Raw genomic sequence first — 17,898 nt, forward strand, 5'->3', positions numbered from 1 at the left:
AGTGAAATTATGAAATGGAAATGAAGAAATTTTTGTGTCAAATCTGGAAATGTATTGCTGTATATTCAAGCTCGCTCTTACATGTTTACAATTCTGCTCTTATAGAACAGCTACCATAACTCTCCTACCAATATTACAGTTGGATGTTTACTGATACATCATTAAGGTATAGACAAATATATAAGTCAAGGTATTAATATAGTATGGACAGCTTTGTTAATGGTGGAGATATGCTGATATAGAGCAGATCTCTTTGTCAAAGTTAGTTTGCTGAGCAGCTCACGTAACACTTCATCCGATAAACGATACAGATTGAGAAACTTGTTCTACACAACATGATTGACAAGTCAAGAGCAACTACATTTAGCTGCATGGTAAATGAATTGCTACCTCATATATTTGGCGGGTATATTTAATTATAAAGACTTTTAATGTTGAGTTAAGATTTTCGGCGAAACTCCAACAATGGAAGCCAAGCCTGGCTAAAGCTTCGTCTCAAAAACATGGCACTCTTAGTTGCATCCATCCTCCAAAGACTGCCTCCACCGAATGGTCATCTCCCTCGATCAAACCGACCCTGCACTCTTCTCGCTCTCTGTATCGACCACTGCCTTCCTCTCCGGTCACCTGGATGGTTGCAGTTCGGGTTTAGTAAGTAGTTAAACCTCCAGCAAATCACATTCTGACAACACAGATGCAATGAGGAAAATATAGGGTTTTCTTCTTCCCTACATATTAGGTACGGTTTCTAAAAGTCAACCATTCTAAGGATGATTCGCTTCATATAAAGGATATATTAAACCGTAAACTCGAATAATATAGAACCGACCGCTGTTGTCTAACTAATTATTCACTCAGCTCAATAAACCAGAAATCAGTCAATTAATTAATTGCTTATTTGTTTAATTCTGCCGGAATAATGAATCCGCTATAAACTACTATTTATCTAAGTTTTGTTGATCCCGAGTCAATCACCACCACCATTACGAAGTATCAGTGTCCTGGTCAATCATCATACATGTATTATGTATATGCATCTTGTAATAGAAGTTTTCCCCTCATACATCTATATGCATCTTCCTTGTAATAGACTTCATGTATCAGAAAACAATGTCGTTTAATGATTAAGATGTCTATGATTAGAGTTCAACAAGAAGCAATTTCTACTTCGTGTCCTTGCACAGTCCTTTGGAGCTATTTCTGTAGGTTGTACACCAAGAATTGATTAAGTTGCAGTAATTCTGCTTACTGATATGTTGAAAATTGAAGTCATAATCACGGCCCTATATATATGTATAGATAGCAGATATGGAGAGAAAAGAACTTCTTCAAAGAAATTTACTAAGAAAATTCCGTTATTAATTTAGTTGATCGCTTGTAAAATGATCTTGGCGTAGAAACATATAATCTAATCAAGTATATGATAGTAATTAATTTTGATAGGAGGGGATCTCTTCTTTATATAATTTTAGAAAAATATATATAAATGCACCCAAGGATTCATAATCAAATATATTGATATCCATGCCTCTGCTATTATCTAATGAGCAGTCCTATTGATTCGCTGTCATCACCACCACCAGCGCAACCCCATAGTCCTTCATCGATCTAGTTAATTTCCTACATGCATGCATCTATATTTCTTGTAATAATGGCGATCTATTTTCTGTGGTGACAATCGACATTACATATGGGTGCCAAGGGAAAATTCTAGTGTACTTGTGGGTATCTCATATCCACATTTACAAAAGTGACAACAAATTTGTTATCAGAGTGGTAATGTTGAGTACTATTTTGTGTAACATTAGTTCTAATAATGGTAATTACACCTCTTACGACATTGTTACAAGCTTTTGAACAAATTCGTTGTCAATGTTGTAATTTTTGTTTAACTATATGTAAATAGTGTAAATGAATATGATAACTTTTATTCTCAATGTTGTAATTTTGGTTCAAATAATTGTAATTTTTTGTTCAAATAGTTGTAAATGAGTGTATGAGATACCCACAAGTACCATAGCTTGTCTCGGGTGCCAAGTAGCGATCTCAATAATTCAATTATTTCCAGGAAAAAAAAAATCATATGAAATCAAGAGATCTTTCCCGCCGAAACTCAAATTTCTTCCACATTAAGACTCGGATAGGCTAAGTGATGCGCCACACTTGATCGCTGAAGATATTATACAGCCTTAACTGCCAAAGAAGTGTAAGGTTAAACTGCTATTCTGCTAATTTGGGTTACTGTTGGGCAGTTTAGTTGATATTTAATTATTCTTACCTTAACAAGAAGACTGGCGAAAAGTGATCGAGGTGAGAGAGTGACACTACTGAACCTGTGTTTGTTTGATCTAGTCCAAAGCCCCACTCTGATCTCTAAGAATAATTCCCACACCATGTTTTCCTCTCGTGGGGTCTAAGTCCCCATCGTCTACATTCAACATTTTAGCTTCGTCTGCAAGTTGTAGATTGCATAATTGCCGAAAATATATAATAGCTGATCAGCAAATTGTTCTTGGGGTTGGTCCAAGTATATGATGGATCTAAGTCCCCACAGTCTACATTCAACATTAATTTTAGCTTCGTCTGCAAGTTGTAGATTGCATAATTGCCGAAAATTAAAATAATAGCTGATCAGCAAGTTGTTCTTGGGGTTAGTCCAAGTAGTAGGGAGAGAGGAGGATAATTGAGTTAGGGTATGCTAGTTAGGATTCATTTAATTCCCTCCGATATAACAAAAAAGAATAAAAAAGTGACTATCAACAAATTATTTTGAATAATTGCAATTTGAAGAAGTCCTGGCCTTTTCCTTGGAAGAAATCTCAACACACCTATATAATACGCTGCCTATTGCCTGATCGATCATATCGCTCATGCATTGAGTCTAGTGAGAACAGCCCTAGTACTATTGCCTATATATGCAGTGAGAATAGCTCCCCCATTACTCCAGAGAGAGAACAAATGCATGTACAGACATATATATGGTGCAGTGAGAATATATAGCCCTAGTATTCTTCATATATAGCATACAACACAGTTGCCAATTAAGAAAACATGGGAGCCTGGCTCCTTATACCCTTCTCCGTCTTCCTCACTTTCACCCTAAAGTTCATCCTCTTCCCCTACAAACCCTCCCACAAACTCAACGCCCCACTCCCTCCGGGTCCCACCACCATACCCGTCGTCGGCACCTTCATATGGCTCTTCAAACTCGCCTCCCGCGGCATCGAACCCGTCCTCCGTGACCTACATGCCACGTACGGCGGCATCATCTCTGTCCCCGTCCCCTTCTCTTACCCCGTCATCATGATCGCCGACCGCTCCCTCGCCCACCAAGCCCTTGTCAACAACGGTGCCGTTTTTGCCGACCGCCCTGAGGTCCAACCATCCATCAAGTTCATCACCAGCAACCAACGCATCATCGCCACCTCTGGCTACGGCTCTACGTGGCGCCTCCTGCGCCGGAACCTCGTCTCTGAGCTCATGGTTCCGTCTCGGCTCAAGGCCTTGGCCGGTTCCCGGAAGTGGGCCCTAGACAGCCTAGCTAGCCGTCTTGCAACGTCGTCGTCATCGGGACGTAACATGGTGGGAGTTTTGGATCATTTCCGGATGTCCATGACGGGTTTGTTTCTGTACATGTGTTTTGGTGAGAAGATGGAGGAGGAGAAGGTGAGAGAAATTGTGGACGTTCAGCGTCGGCTTCTGTTGGGTTTGGTCGGAGAGTTTCAGATTCTCAACTTTGGGCCTGCATGGTTTACCAAGATTTTGTTTTATAAGCGGTACATGGTGGAGTCGCTTCTTCCAGATTCTCCAGCAGCAAATAAACCTCCTGCTGCCTCTGATACAAGCACGGAAGAAGGTGACATCTTTTCTATTTTTGCTTTTCTTAGTCAATTAAATTAGGATAAATAACTGCTATCGAGTTTAGGATAGTCAAGAAAATGAGAAAATACAAATGTTTAACGAAAATAATTTCTAAATTTGGAGAACTTGAACTTCTCCCATCCGTAATTTTCAACCGTTTACATTTCTCAATGAGATTCCAAACATTACAATTAGATCAAAGTTTTGATTTTATCAGCAATTCATCCATACTATTGTTATATGCCGCCACCAACAGCAAGTTCAAAGGTCAATAAAGGTTTTGATTCTTTTGAATGTATTTGAAAGATTGCGAATTATATCCAATAATCTTCTACTTTATTTAGATGGAGAGAAAACATTATTGTCAAATTGATAAAGTCTACGGTTCGCTGCATTAAATTAATAGGATTGACTGATTATTGAGGGCATATAAAATATAGACGGTTGACTGATTTTGATGGATTATTGAAGGCAAAAGATAAAAATCCATTATTCTCAAAAAAAAAAAAAAAAATCCATCAAAATATATATTAGCTTGGACAGTCTCTAAAAAAATAAAAATTCTAGGGAGTTTTTTCTAATTTTCTATATATCAAAATAGCCAAGACAAGAATCCATCGAAGTCCTTGCTTGAAGTTAACTTTTGTTTGTTTTTTGGCAGATAAAGGAAAGAAAATGCTCGAGTAACCGAAAAGAAGATAACAACAACAATCAAGCATTTGTTGATACCTTAATGGATTTAGAACTCCCCGACGAGAAAAGAACATTCGATGAAGTAGAAGTGGTGAACCAATGCTCGGATTTCCTCAACTCCGGCGTAGACACAATTGCCATAACACTGCAATGGATGATGGCAAACATAGTGAAACACCCACGCATTCAAGACAAACTTGTCACAGAAATTAGACAAATTGTGGGAGATGGAGAAGTTGAAGAGGTGGAAGAGGAGAACCTGCACAGAATGAAGTATTTAAAAGCGGTTGTGCTAGAAGGTCTGCGTCTTCACCCGCCGTCGCACTTTTTGCTTCCGCACTCTGTCACTGAGGACTTCATTTTGGACGGGCGTTACGTTGTGCCAAAGGACTGCACTGTGAACTTCTCTGTGGCGGAGATGGGGCGGGATCCGTGTTAAACAGCGACAAGCGTGGCCCGTGGCCCACCATTGTACCGATACTGTCCCAACTTAACCACCCGTTAGGTGTTGGGTTTTAATCACAAAAGGCCTCGGTACAATTGGGTAAGAGCCACCCACTTATAAGTTATATTTTATTTGTCACTTTTCCAATGTGGGATCTTTCCTCTCCAACACGCCCCCTCACGTGCAACCTAACTCTAGGTTAGTGCACGTGAAATTAATTAATCCAATTCCCACATTGGAAATTGGGACACAAGTCTCATATCGGAGACTTGGTCAATACAATCCAAGGCCCACATTGGACACTTGGTAATTTCAATGGCAATACAAGGAACCCCAATTTGGGCTCATGATACGTGCCTACGTGGAGACGCAATTGGAGAAGGACCCGCTCTGATACCATGTTAAACAGCGACAAGCGTGGCCCGTGGCCCACCATTGTACCGATACTGTCCCAACTTAACCACCCGTTAGGTGTTGGGTTTTAATCACAAAAGGCCTCGGTACAATTGGGTAAGAGCCACCCACTTATAAGTTATATTTTATTTGTCACTTTTCCAATGTGGGATATTTCCTCTCCAACAATCCGAAGGTGTGGGCGGAGCCGATGGAGTTCAAGCCTGAGAGGTTTCTGAGTGATGAGGAGAACTTGTGTGATTTAACTGGTAGTAAGGAGATCAAGATGATGCCGTTTGGGGTAGGGAGAAGGATGTGTCCTGGTTCGAGTTTGGCAATGCTGCTTTTGGAGTACTTTGTGGCGAATTTGGTTTGGAAGTTCGAGTGGAGAGCTGTGGAGGGAGTTGGGGTTGATTTGAGTGAGAAGGAGGAGACGAGTTGGGGGATGAAGAATCCATTGCAGGCACATATCACTCCAAGGTTGAAGACATGAGAATACATGTGAACTCCTTCGAACGAGTCGTGGATCTGTACTCGATCGTATTATACTTATTGATTTGCCAACTGCGTTTGGGCTGCAGTATAAATAATGAATGTATAATGAAACAATAAAATGTTCAAGTTGTAGTTTACGTACTTTTGCTAGCTACTGGCTTCTTGCTTGATTCGTTAATCGGGTAAATGATCAGTAACATGCATATAAACTCGAATGTTTATGGTCTATCTTTTTTTCTTTTTTGAAAGGATTTATGGTCTATCTTATGTATGCTAAAGGTTTGTAATTATTTTGGATTTTTTAGGGTTTGACAATAAGCCCGGCCGAATGATGATTGATGACACTTTTTGTATATAAATCTTATTTAAAGTACTACCTTGAAAGAATTTTATTTATTATATAAATAAAGAAATATTTATGCATTAATATAAATCCATAAGCTATCTGCTACGTGCAAAGTCAACTAGTTCATATTATATAAGATATATCGTTGGGATGCACAGTACGTGGCGAAGAAGTCAATGAGGAGGGAAAACAAGTACAAATAAAAACCCTAGCTAGAAGATGAATAAGACATGAGCGTTAGGAAAAGACGGTAGCAACATATATGAATGATAAAGTTTGAGTTAAATTTTTGTCAAAATAGCTAAAAAGTCATTTTGACTAGCCACTTTAGGAATATTTTTGCATGAGTGCTCTCTATTTTAGCTAGTTTTAAAATTTATATTGTTTTTTCGATAAATATTAAATAGTTTAAATGTATATATAAATTACATAAAATAACTCAAAACGAATGTTTTAAATTATAGAGAGCCTCATCTCTCTCTCTCTTTATTTAAGAGCGAGATTGCTAAAAGTTATAATAAAAAGTCACTTAGGAGTCTGGTGCAGCTGTTAAAATAGATAAAAATGCTAAACATGCTCTCTAAAATAGCTAAGGAGTCAAAATAGAGAGTTTGCTAAAAATGGTCTAAGAGCATCTTTAGCAATGCTAGCCATTTTTGAGTCAAATTTGAGCTAAAGTAGCTAAAAGTTCATATTAGCTAGCCACTTTAGAATTACGTATGCATCAATGCTCTCTATTTTAGCTAGTTTTGAATTTATATTATTTTTAAATGAATATTAAATAGTTTAAATGTATTTATAAATTACATAAAATAACTAAAAGAAATGTTTTAAATTATAGAGAGCCACATCCCGCTCTCTATATTTAGGAGCGAGATAGCTAAAAGTTATAATAAAGAGCCACTTAGGAGTCTGGTGCAGCTGCTAAAATAGATAAAAAGCTAAACATGCTCTCCAAAATAGCTAAGGAGCCACAATAGAGTCTGCTAAAGATGCTCTAAAGTTTTTATGTTATAGCGTGTTGTTATATGTGTTACTCGAGCTAATGTATATCTTCAGTTCTCTTTAAATAGAGTTGTTATAGAACATCACCATGTAAATAACCACAAATATCCATTTTTCAGCTTCAATGCACAAATAGGGTGATAATAGGTAAAAAGGCCCGCGCGATGCTGCGGGTCTTTTAGCCGCAATACTAATTGGTGGATTGTTGAAAAAAAGTGAAACAAAGAAGAACAGCCAAAAAGCTTTTATGTACATTGATCAGTTGATGTACAGAAGGTCTGCTGTCTTGGTTGATTGTTTTTCAGAGACCATTAGCATTACAAAAAACATAGAGAATGGTCCTGACAACCAGTGCTTATATGTCACAGCATGACATTGTTTTTCAAGGACCATTAGCATTACAAAAAACTATAGATATTGGTGCTCATCACAAAAAGGCAGAAAGCATAGGATTGCAAAGCAGAAGTGGCTAGGTAAGGTCTTCTTTGTCAGATTGAGCCGATGTATTTTTGCTGGTCTGATCTGATGGTTCAAAGTTGTCACTGAAATATACAAAGCACATGAAGGTTCTGTATAAAAGATTGTGTCATTAATTAAGGGATGCCTAAACTGAATGGACAGAGTAGATAAAATGCAGAAAATAAGTGGAAAGAAAATCTGTCGCGATGATTTTAAGACTTGCCTTTTTGGGTTCTTGCTTGGTTTTGCTTTGAATAATTCCTTCCTCTTCTTCCCAAATCTAAGAGGATTTGGCGTGGAAGTTGTTGGTTCGATATCTTGGGTTGGTGTGAACTTGTGAACATCTTCGTATACCCACCCCCTTTATAAGGAAATCTCTTTTTGTTCCTGTCTTCAATTTCAGCAGTTTGATCTCTCCTTCTAATTGAAGAATTTCTTGTGGTATGATTCTTTGGTTTTTGCAGTTTTTCTTGATAATCAAGTTCTCCCATGAGATTCCACAGATTTCTTCTGCTTCTTTGCCCATTAAGACTGCATGTGCTTGATCAGTCTCATCTTCAATGAGAACAGTGACTCTGAAGCTGCATTAAGACATGGATCAAATTTAGGGATGTGGGGAAGTAATTGCAGAAACCAAGTAGATATGATACTAACATGAAGCAAAACGGAAGGGTAGGAATATTTGAAAGGTAAGAAAATCTGAATCTCAGGACGATTGTTGAAGTGATATAACTACATTATAGTCAATGGTCAGCAGTATAGAAAACAGAAGGGAATCGTGGATTACGCATTGACTATATTGCAAGTTACAAATAGAACCAATAGATCACCAATGTTTTGCATCACTTATCAGAAGACAGTTTCCCTCAAAGCGACATAGGCTTTAGACCAAACAACATACCAAAGAACATCATAGTAAATGATCAGTAGCACCTGAGGATATATAATGAACTGTTACCTAAACTAAACAAACACCAACTAAAAATAATGGAAACAAACATTGAAAATTCAAGTGGAATATTCTGTTTGCTGAACACTTCATAAAGAACATTTTAGTATCTTACATATATTGGCCGTGCTGCATATCATGCTGCTGGCATATGAGCAATTCGCTGTCCAGTTTTTTCCTCATTTGTTTGTGGCAGATCGAGCATCCCAGGTAGTACCACCCATCTTCTTCTACAATTTTTTTCAGAGTAGCTCTGCAGTATTTGAGCTACTCCTGAAGTTTAATTGCAGAGGTGTTTAGTGCATAATAATGAAGATGTAGTTAAACTATTGTGAAATGTTTTGAATGACTGGCACTTTACCTTGTTATTGGTGGTATCAAGTAGGTTGAAATCTGATAGAGATAATTTTCCACAGTTTCCAAATCTTGAACACCCATCAACTGTTTCTAAACCTGAAGAGTGAACAACTATCACATTTCTAAACCTGGCCTTACTACTATACACCCTTTCTGAATGCAAAAAGCAGTAAACAAAATAGAAATTAAATTTATGATTCAAAGCTAATGCTTGCAGTATAACTTGGGCCAACTGATGAACAAAAATATACTTGAACACCGAGAAGAACAATATAGACTCCCTCTGCAATTGATTTCTCTATCTTCTAAGAAAGGAAACATTCAGAAAGGGTGTATAGCAGTAAGGAAGCATGCAAACACAGGAAACTCAAAAACCCAAAAGGACTCGATGATCCCAAAAAGCATGCAAACACAGAGTGATTGAGTAAGAGTGATAGAGAACCATTTGACCAAAAATTCCAACAAATCACAGTACACAAATGACAGTGAACCAAGCAAAAACATAAATCAGAACAATGATAAACGCAGGAAACCAAGAACCCATAATTTTGTTTGAAATAAAGTCATTGAAATCATACGATCGGGACACATGAAAAAGGTAATTATCAACACCCAGAATTTTAGTTCTGTACCTACTTCAAAAACGGTGTTAAAAAAGAGTTTACCGTCACAATTCGATGGAGAAGAGCAGCAAAAAAGCAAGAGCAAACAATTTCGAAAAACTCCACAATCAATGACCAAGAAATTGAATTAGTTTACCTTAGTATTGGATTGCCCGGACCAGTGATTTCCCTGAGAGCTTCATGTCCCCCTCTTCTTCTTCTTCTCTTCCTCTGGGTGGGTGCAATCGTTCTCTCTCTCCCCCCTCTCTCTTTTAGACTATAGATCGAACCCCCTCTCTTCGTGGCAACAAAACAACAGAGCAGATGGCCAGTGAGAGACAGCACAACACTGAGGGCAATCAAGTAAAACTCTAGATTGGCAGGGGTAACGTCGTCAGCACACTATTCATAAGGGGAGTTACTGTTCATAAGGGAGTTGCATCTTTAGAAGAGAGAATTACACTTCCCTATAAATATCCACAAACCTTGCAACTTAGAGATAATCGAACTCAAATTGCTAACATCAACCACAAAAATAAGCATTTCTCACAAATATACTTGCATAGAAATGAATGGTACAGGTACATAATATTGCAGAGAGAATTCTTCTCAAATTGCAAAAAAGAAAAGAATAACAGACAAAAGATCAGTTGTTGAGTAGGATTCCTTTTCTAATTAGGATTCTCTTCGCTTAAAAATGTTGCGCGATCAAATTTCAAATGTTGTTGACTGGTTTGGTTTGGTTCGATCCAAAATAAAGAAAGTCTGTCCAAAGAGGCCCAAAATCTATTAATGGTCCAATTGAAAAAACTATTGCTACTCAGCCCATACCCGCCTTTAACCGGGTCTTTCTCTTTAAACCCTAATTCATTCTCACTACTCTACTCTCAGATTTTTCGGCTCTGCTCTCTCAAACTCAATCCCTAAATTTCTAAATTTCTAAAGCGATGGCGAAGAACAGGAGCAAGAAGAAAAGAAAGGACGCGGATTCAATGGACGTCACAGAATTGCCCGTTTCAGATGTCCCTCAAGGTAATTTCTCATTCTGTTCCTCTAGACTTTGATGCTTCTTTTTTAGTTTAATTCTTCAAATTCCATCCTCTAATGTCCAATTTTGGGTATAAATTCTTGTTCTTTATGCGCAGAAATGGATACTTCAGAGTCTGGGGCTCAAAACCCAAGTGGCGCTGCTTCCAATTTGTAAGTATCAGCTATTTAGTAGTTGGTGTTATGTTGGATCCAGTAACATTCAATCAAGACTGCAAAATTTGTAAGCCATGATGTGAATGCTAAAATGATGAAATGAATATAGGTGAAATTATGCATTATTGGTATGTTTATACGTGAAACAATAGTTCTCTTGCTCACTGATGGTTCAGTGTGTTGTTTTTGCTTACTGATGAATTGCCCAAATATATGCATATTACGAGTCTTCAAAAATTGCAATAGAAAGTGGCTTTTCTGTACTTGTGTTCTGGATACCACGTTTAATGGGCTGGATGTTTGTGATGTATAAATTGACATTCTTATAAGTTATAACAGAAAGATTTTTTGTTAAACGGGGTATTACTGTGTGGCATGAGAAACTTTAGGAACCAACAGTTTTCCACTCCTGAGTTCTGCAATAGGGGTACCTCTACTACGCTTGACCCTTTTTTTTCATGCTTTGTGGTGAGAAGAACTGTTATGACGCATTCCTATGTGTCTGAGGGAGCGCTTCAGTGTGCTTTGAGTTTGTTATTAGGAGAGCTTGGTGAAACTGCTCTCTGAAGGATCAGAGGGGGTGGATTAATTGCCATTTCATTAAATGTTTATCTATGACGTATGGTTAATAGAATTTCAGTTGTATTGTCTCTTAGAATATTAATTGCCATTTCATTAAATGTTTATCTATGACGTATGGTTAATAGAATTTCTGTTGTATTGTCTCTTAGAATTAAGAAATTCTACCTCGGTCCTTGACCTGTCTGTTGTCAGTTCAGTTGACCTATATGCCATGGTGATTAACCATTCTTACTTGCGTTTCTTGTTTCGTTTACAATTTTTTTTCTGAATCAATCTGTTTTACGTTGTCTTCCACCTAATTGTGAAACTTTCCTGTGACAGAAAGATAAAGGGGAGACAAATGAAGAGAACCAAGAATGCTCGGAAGAAGAAAGCTGTAGTAAGAGCTATATCGAAAAGGGAGAAGGCTGTTGAGAAAGTATTGAAGCATGAAAGCAAAACCTTGAGAACTCAATCCGCAAAACTGCTATACGACTAAGGATTCCGATCGAGCATATTGTTTCTTATATTAGGATTTAGATTCATCTGTCTTTTTGTTATCCCTGTATCAGTTCCTCTTTTGTTATAATATATGACATGGTTTCAGGCATTTTCTGCACTAGTAATTACCAAAGTGCAGTGGCAAATGTTAAGCTTTTTTGTTACTATAGAGAAGCTTCTTTATTACTATTGAGGAAAAGGTTTCCAGACCTGAAGACTTATAATTCATGAACTCAGTCTAAAACAATATTTGTTCCCTCACAAGTGTAGTAGATTCAGATATCCGCTGAAGTACCGAATGGCTAATCCTTTGCTACTAAATTCTTCTTTGTGCATATGTTTGAGTTCAGAGTTTGGCAACAGGTCCATATTGAGGCATGCTGTTTTCTTTCAGACTACAAAAAACATTTCCCCAATTCCCAATTTAGCACTTAGCAGCCTTCACAATCTCTCTAGGTGCGTTTGGATGGAATCTTTAACTTCATCAATTTAAAATTCCGGAGCTTCTTCCACCCACCTAGGTGGGTGCTCACCTGGGGACTTCAACTATGCGTGCAATACACGCGCTGTTACCCTAAATTCAGTTTATTATAAATTGAACAAAAAAAAAAAAAAGTGAACCAAAAGGGGATGAGATGGCTCGAACCTGAGCTGCCATCCCAACACATCATGCATTAGCCACCGCACCAACACCAACATTTAAGTTTATTGACCTTGGTCTTGTTCTGAGAGCTCTTCTTCCTTCTCCAGATCCTGCGACGATTTCAAAGTCTTTAATCCCTTCTTCAACATTCTTCCAACTACAATCAGAAATCCATCTATTCACCCATAACATTCGATCCACCATTTAATTCCGAAACCCACATATTCTAAATCAAGCACGATCTAGCTTCATCGTCGACTTCTAGAAGAGGATCATAGTCTTGATTGGCTTCAGAAACTTCAACGAGCAATGGTGGAGAAGATGAAAGAAAATGAAGATGAAAAATAGTACTGCAGGACCTCTGTCTTTGTTCCTTCATAGCTTCTATCAGCTTCCAATTTCACCTTCGTTCCACCATAGATAAATTGCTAGAATTTGAATCAAATTCAACAAACCAGATCAATCAAAGAAGTTGAAAAGCCGATTTCGAGCGGGCGGGTTGCTTCTTTGGAGAAAGATGGACTGGTTAGGCGGACCATGATGCTTTGGGTGTCACCTTTCCGATGATGTCAACTCCCCGCTAATCGGCAGGCAATAGAGTCCGCCGATATGCGCAAGCATTCAGTGACTCCGCAAAAGCTTGATTAATTATTTTGTTTCATTTAGCCGTTCTTAGGATTTTTACCTCTTTGACTGTGGAGTTTTTTTTCAAACCAGTTAACGGCGCTGACGGTGACCGGCTTTGTTAACAAACGGCTGATCTGATGGCTCAGATCGCGTAGTCGCCTCAGAAAGCTAGATCTCTTGACAACGCATTAGGTGACCACCCACCTAGGTGGGTAGAAGAATTTTCGCTAAAATTCTATTAATTGCAATTTCTATTGTTTGATTGTATCTATTTAGGATTTGAAATGTGTAATAAATCATGAAAGTTAAAAAAGAATAAAAAATAGCAAAAAGCCTTGTTTTGGAAATAAAAATTGAATACTGCAAAGGAATTCGTAAATGACATCTATTTGAGTGGAAATTGAAGTGGGGAATTTAAATAATGAATTCCTTGATTTTTTTTTCCACAGAGAAATTTAAAATTTCCAATCTGATAATATCAAACGAGGGAATTGGCTTTTATGAATTCATTCAATTAAATTCCATAATTTTTTCCCTCATCCAAACACACTCTACCCATTTGTTAGCCAGGAAAACAAATCTGGAATGTGAAATAGTTTTCCATTCCATTAAGGGCACGTTTACTTACTTGGAAGGAAAGGGAATGATTACGGGGTAAAAACATTCCTGCGTTTACTAACACATAAAGGAATCGGAATGATTCCGGGTAAAAGAAATCCTGCGTTTACTAACACATGAAGGAATCAGAATTGATGTAGGTCCCACCTCCTTATCAGGAATCAATTCCTGAATACTCAGGAATTCGATTACGAAGGGGGGAGATGGGTTTAGGAATCATTCCTCCGGAATCAATACCGATTCCTTTCTTCTCCCATTCCACTTGTCTCCGATTCATGATTATTTTCCATTCCAAGTAAGTAAACGTGCCATAAATTGTCGTGTTTGGTTAAGTCATAAGTCTGGAAAGGAAAGTAAAATAAATGAGTTGACTGGAGTTCAATTCCATAAAAGAGGCGGAATAGAAATACCATCTAGGGTGTGATATTTCAATTCCTTCACTCAATGGAATTGAAAATTTACTTGTTTAGCCCCTCATAAAATCTGGTCAATTATTCTTATCTCCTCTCATTCATTTTTAATCTTCCATATTTAATTCGATTGGGCATTATTGGAAAATCATCAACAAATTAATTCTCTCAAACCATTTTCTAATCTCAAGTCTTGAATCCTTCCAAACACCACAAATGAAAATGCTAAATCAATTCTATTCCATCATTCAAAGGAAAATTAGTACAATTCCTTTTCCCACTATAACATTACGGTCAACCAAACGGGACCTAGAAGAATTGCTGGTCAATTTTTTATTTTTGGGCAAACTAATTGCTGGCCAGTTTGAGGTAGAACAAACCCTGTAAGTGGAGGTGCTATACGCGAGTCCTACAACGCCGTAGCCACTGGCAAATAAATTATTGGATAAGAGATTGTGAAGGATGTTTCAGCTTGCTGGATTTGTAGGACTCATGTATAGTAAATCCATCACCAACACTGCGAGTCCTTCATGTATTAACCCATAGCCACTGGATGTTTCAGCAATGCTGGATTTACCGGCGGTATTGTTAGGTTCAAACTTCAAAGGAAGCGCCTGAGAGAGCTCTAGTAGATCAAGCTTGAGCTGCCAATCTATTTACTTATGCACCCACACCCCTTCTCTTCACCATTATGGGAATGTCAGCGTAAGCACTTGCAGCTCAGGTCAAATCTTTTGGCTCAAACCCTCAGACAATGGCTGTTAAACCTAGTCCAGATTTCTCTAATATTTTTGGGGACAAAGGCTGGTGTCTCTGGCCTTTGTCACTTGCAGCAAGTGCTCCAAACAATTGGGGAGTTCTCCTTCTGTACCAATTCATTTAGATTTTGAACCCATTTTAGAGCTGCCTCTTGAAGGAGCTTTGGTGGTGTCACCGACAAAGAAGTGCAAAGTAGGGGGGCTGGTAGGTAGCAAGAACAAACCCAAGGTCGAAGATGTCAAGCCTGAAGTCGGTCTTGGTGGGTTTGAAGAAACCAAGAAAGAAGCGTACATTGAAGTGTGCTCCGGTTCTTGAAGGGCAGGAAGCAACCCCCTTTGCTTAGGGAGAAATGAATAGATTGGATTTTGAATTGGATCTAGTTCGGTTTAATCTCTAGTAGTGTCAAGTTGTTTCATTATTTGAGGAACACCGATGTTCAAGACATCCTTACGTAGGTTTCTAGTTTACTAGGGCCTCTAGATGGTAACTCATTTTTTAACATGCCTAACTTTTTGTGTATAATATACATCTTACTACATTTTAATGGATTGACATCTCTTTTTGATAGAAAAAATAAAACATTTAACAATTCTTTATATGTGTGTAATTCTCATTGTCATATTATAATTTATTATTTGACAATAAAGGCTTGTCTAAATGGGTAAATGTTTTGAAAAAATTTGACCTATTTGGTAATTTCATTATTTTTTATGTTAACACATATCATCTCACTTATAGATTCTTATGGAATACAGCTTTAACCCGTTAATATCCACCTACACTTAGATGTAAAATAGATTTCAATATAAATTTAAGGGGCTGTGACCAGTTACCCATTTTTAGCCCAAAAAATGCCCACTTACTCCACCAAGAGTTTTTTAACCCCATTTACCCAATCTTACATCTATTGACATTTTAGCCCCTGTTAATTAAATTAAAACTCATCCATCTCTTATCAGTCTCTCTCTCCTTCCCAAACTCTCTCTCTCTCCCCCCGATCTCCACCTCCACTCTCTCTCTCTCTCTCTCTCTCTCTCTCTCTCTCTCTCTCTCTCTCTCTCTCTCTCTCTCTCTCTCTCTCTCTCTCTCTCTCTCTCTCTCCTCCCCATGATCTCCACCTCCGGTCTGTCTCTCTCTCTCTGATCGCCGCGCCGGAGATGCAGTCCAAATCTGAACACGACGATGAAGCTCCAGTCGGCGATCCAACGTTCTCGTCGCCGTTCGATTGATCGGCGATCCAGCCACTCCAACGTCCTCGTCGCAGTTCATCGGCAATGTGTCTACTGCCCCTAACGCTGCCCCTAAACCCTAAACTTAACACGAAGACATTATTTGGGGGCAGTAATGTGTCTACTGCCCCCCACTAAACCATTATTACTGCCCCCCACTAAACCATTAAAACTTGCCCCAGTTTTGTGAAGGATTCTGACTTCGTATGAAGACATTATTTGGGGGCAGTAATGTGTCTACTGCCCCCCACTAAACCATTAAAACTTGCACCAGTTAAGTGAAGGGTTCTGACTTCGTATGAAGACATTATTTGGGGGCAGTAATGTGTCTACTGCCCCCCACTAAACCATTAAAACTTGCACCAGTTTCAAGGATTCACAGTGTATTGCACTTTATCACAAACAAATCAACAAGAGATGATTACTGTCTCCTAAGAAAGACATTATTGGGTGGCACTAATGTATCTACTGCCCCCCAATAGACCATCAAACATTACACCGCTTCCTATGTTTCGCAGATTATACAAGTTATTCACACTCAAAACAACAGATAATGTCTAAAAACCCACATTATGAGGGTCAATATTCTGTCTACTGCCCCCCACTAGACTGACACAAACAACACAATTTTTTTCATTTATCAACTACTGCAATTTAACACTACATTTACTTTGGAATAGCAGTTTTCAGTCCGTCAATAAATAAAGCAGTCATCATTGGCCCCCAATACAAAGTCTACTGGGGGGCACTAATGTTACAACTTTTATGGTTATGACTGCACAATAGCAGATAGCCATTTTCAGTCCGTCGTCGATTCCTTCAGAAGGTCAACCCCGGCCTCGCCGAGCTTCTCAGCGACGAGGACCGTCGGCTTGGCGTCGAGCCTGGCAGCGGAGAGCACGACGACGAGTTTCGGCGCGGCGATGGCTAGAGCAGGCGTCGTGGGCGACCTGCCGGAGCGATGGAGGGAGGGAGAGAGAGATCCGACGTCTTCTGGAGAGAGAGAGAGAGAGAGAGAGAGAGAGAGAGAGAGAGAGAGAGAGAGAGAGAGAGAGAGAGAGAGAGAGAGAGAGATAGAGAAATCGGTGAGGGGGGAGGAGAGAGAAATCGGTGAGGGGGAGAGAGAGAGAGAGAGAGAGAAACTGAGAGTAGAGAGATTGAAGGAGAGGGCAAAAAAGTCCCAAAAATTAATAAAAAGAATTAATTGGGTAAAGGGGAAATAATCCCTTAGAGTGTTTTGGGTAAATGGGGTTTAAAAACTCTTAGTCGGGCAAGTGGGCACATTTTAAGCTAAAATTGGGTAAATGAGCATTTTCCCTAAATTTAATAAAGATAACGTATTGCCTTGGCTGATATAAATACTGCAAGGTCGAAAGACCAAAGTTGAGTCACCCAAACCTTCCTCGTTGAAGCAGTTGAGGAGCGTGGAAATGTTTTGTCGTTCGATTTCTCTCATAAATTGAAGCAAAGCTCTCGCCTTTCAGGTATACAGTATACTCTTGTTTATTACCAAATTACTTTTTAAATATAAGTTTAGATTTTAAGTTTGAAATAAACTTTGAACGGCATCCCACCGGGGTGAATCTCAAATCTTATCGTAATTGTTCTTATCTAGCAGGGATTCTGAAATGTTTTGCCCTTCGATTTCTGCCATAAATTGAAGCAAATCTCTCGCCTGGTGGGTATGCTTTTTTTTTAATTTTTTTTTTTATTACTAAACTACTTTTTAGATATAAGTTTCG

At 38.6% G+C, this 17,898-nt stretch overlaps 3 protein-coding genes and 1 long non-coding RNA gene across 4 annotated transcripts; 3 read left to right on the forward strand and 1 right to left on the reverse strand.

Moving 5' to 3' along the window:
* Window positions 1-2,832: 2,832 nt before the first annotated feature.
* On the forward strand, window positions 2,833-6,204 carry LOC133734000 (cytochrome P450 89A9-like). The gene is made up of 2 exons (XM_062161665.1): window positions 2,833-3,856; window positions 4,523-6,204. Exons 1-2 carry the CDS (start codon window positions 3,052-3,054, stop codon window positions 4,546-4,548), a joined length of 831 nt encoding a protein of 276 aa, XP_062017649.1. The 5' UTR covers window positions 2,833-3,051; the 3' UTR covers window positions 4,549-6,204.
* Window positions 4,595-4,993, forward strand: LOC133730895 (cytochrome P450 89A2-like). Its single transcript, XM_062158401.1, has one exon. It carries the CDS (start codon window positions 4,595-4,597, stop codon window positions 4,991-4,993), a length of 399 nt encoding a protein of 132 aa, XP_062014385.1.
* Window positions 6,205-7,920: 1,716 nt separating the features above from the next.
* Window positions 7,921-10,059, reverse strand: LOC133731982 (uncharacterized). Its single transcript, XR_009856881.1, has 4 exons — window positions 9,763-10,059; window positions 9,008-9,099; window positions 8,762-8,919; window positions 7,921-8,278 (listed from the first exon to the last, which is right to left on the reverse strand). It is a non-coding gene; the product is annotated as an uncharacterized LOC133731982 (long non-coding RNA).
* A 418-nt stretch (window positions 10,060-10,477) lies between these two features.
* LOC133732579 (uncharacterized) lies at window positions 10,478-12,127 on the forward strand. The gene is made up of 3 exons (XM_062160156.1): window positions 10,478-10,637; window positions 10,751-10,805; window positions 11,712-12,127. The coding sequence occupies exons 1-3, from the start codon at window positions 10,553-10,555 to the stop codon at window positions 11,866-11,868; spliced, it is 297 nt and encodes a 98-aa protein (XP_062016140.1). The 5' UTR covers window positions 10,478-10,552; the 3' UTR covers window positions 11,869-12,127.
* The last annotated feature ends 5,771 nt before the right edge of the window (window positions 12,128-17,898 follow it).

Source organism: Rosa rugosa, chromosome 2 (assembly GCF_958449725.1).
Source record: "Rosa rugosa chromosome 2, drRosRugo1.1, whole genome shotgun sequence".
Lineage (NCBI taxonomy): Eukaryota > Viridiplantae > Streptophyta > Magnoliopsida > Rosales > Rosaceae > Rosa > Rosa rugosa.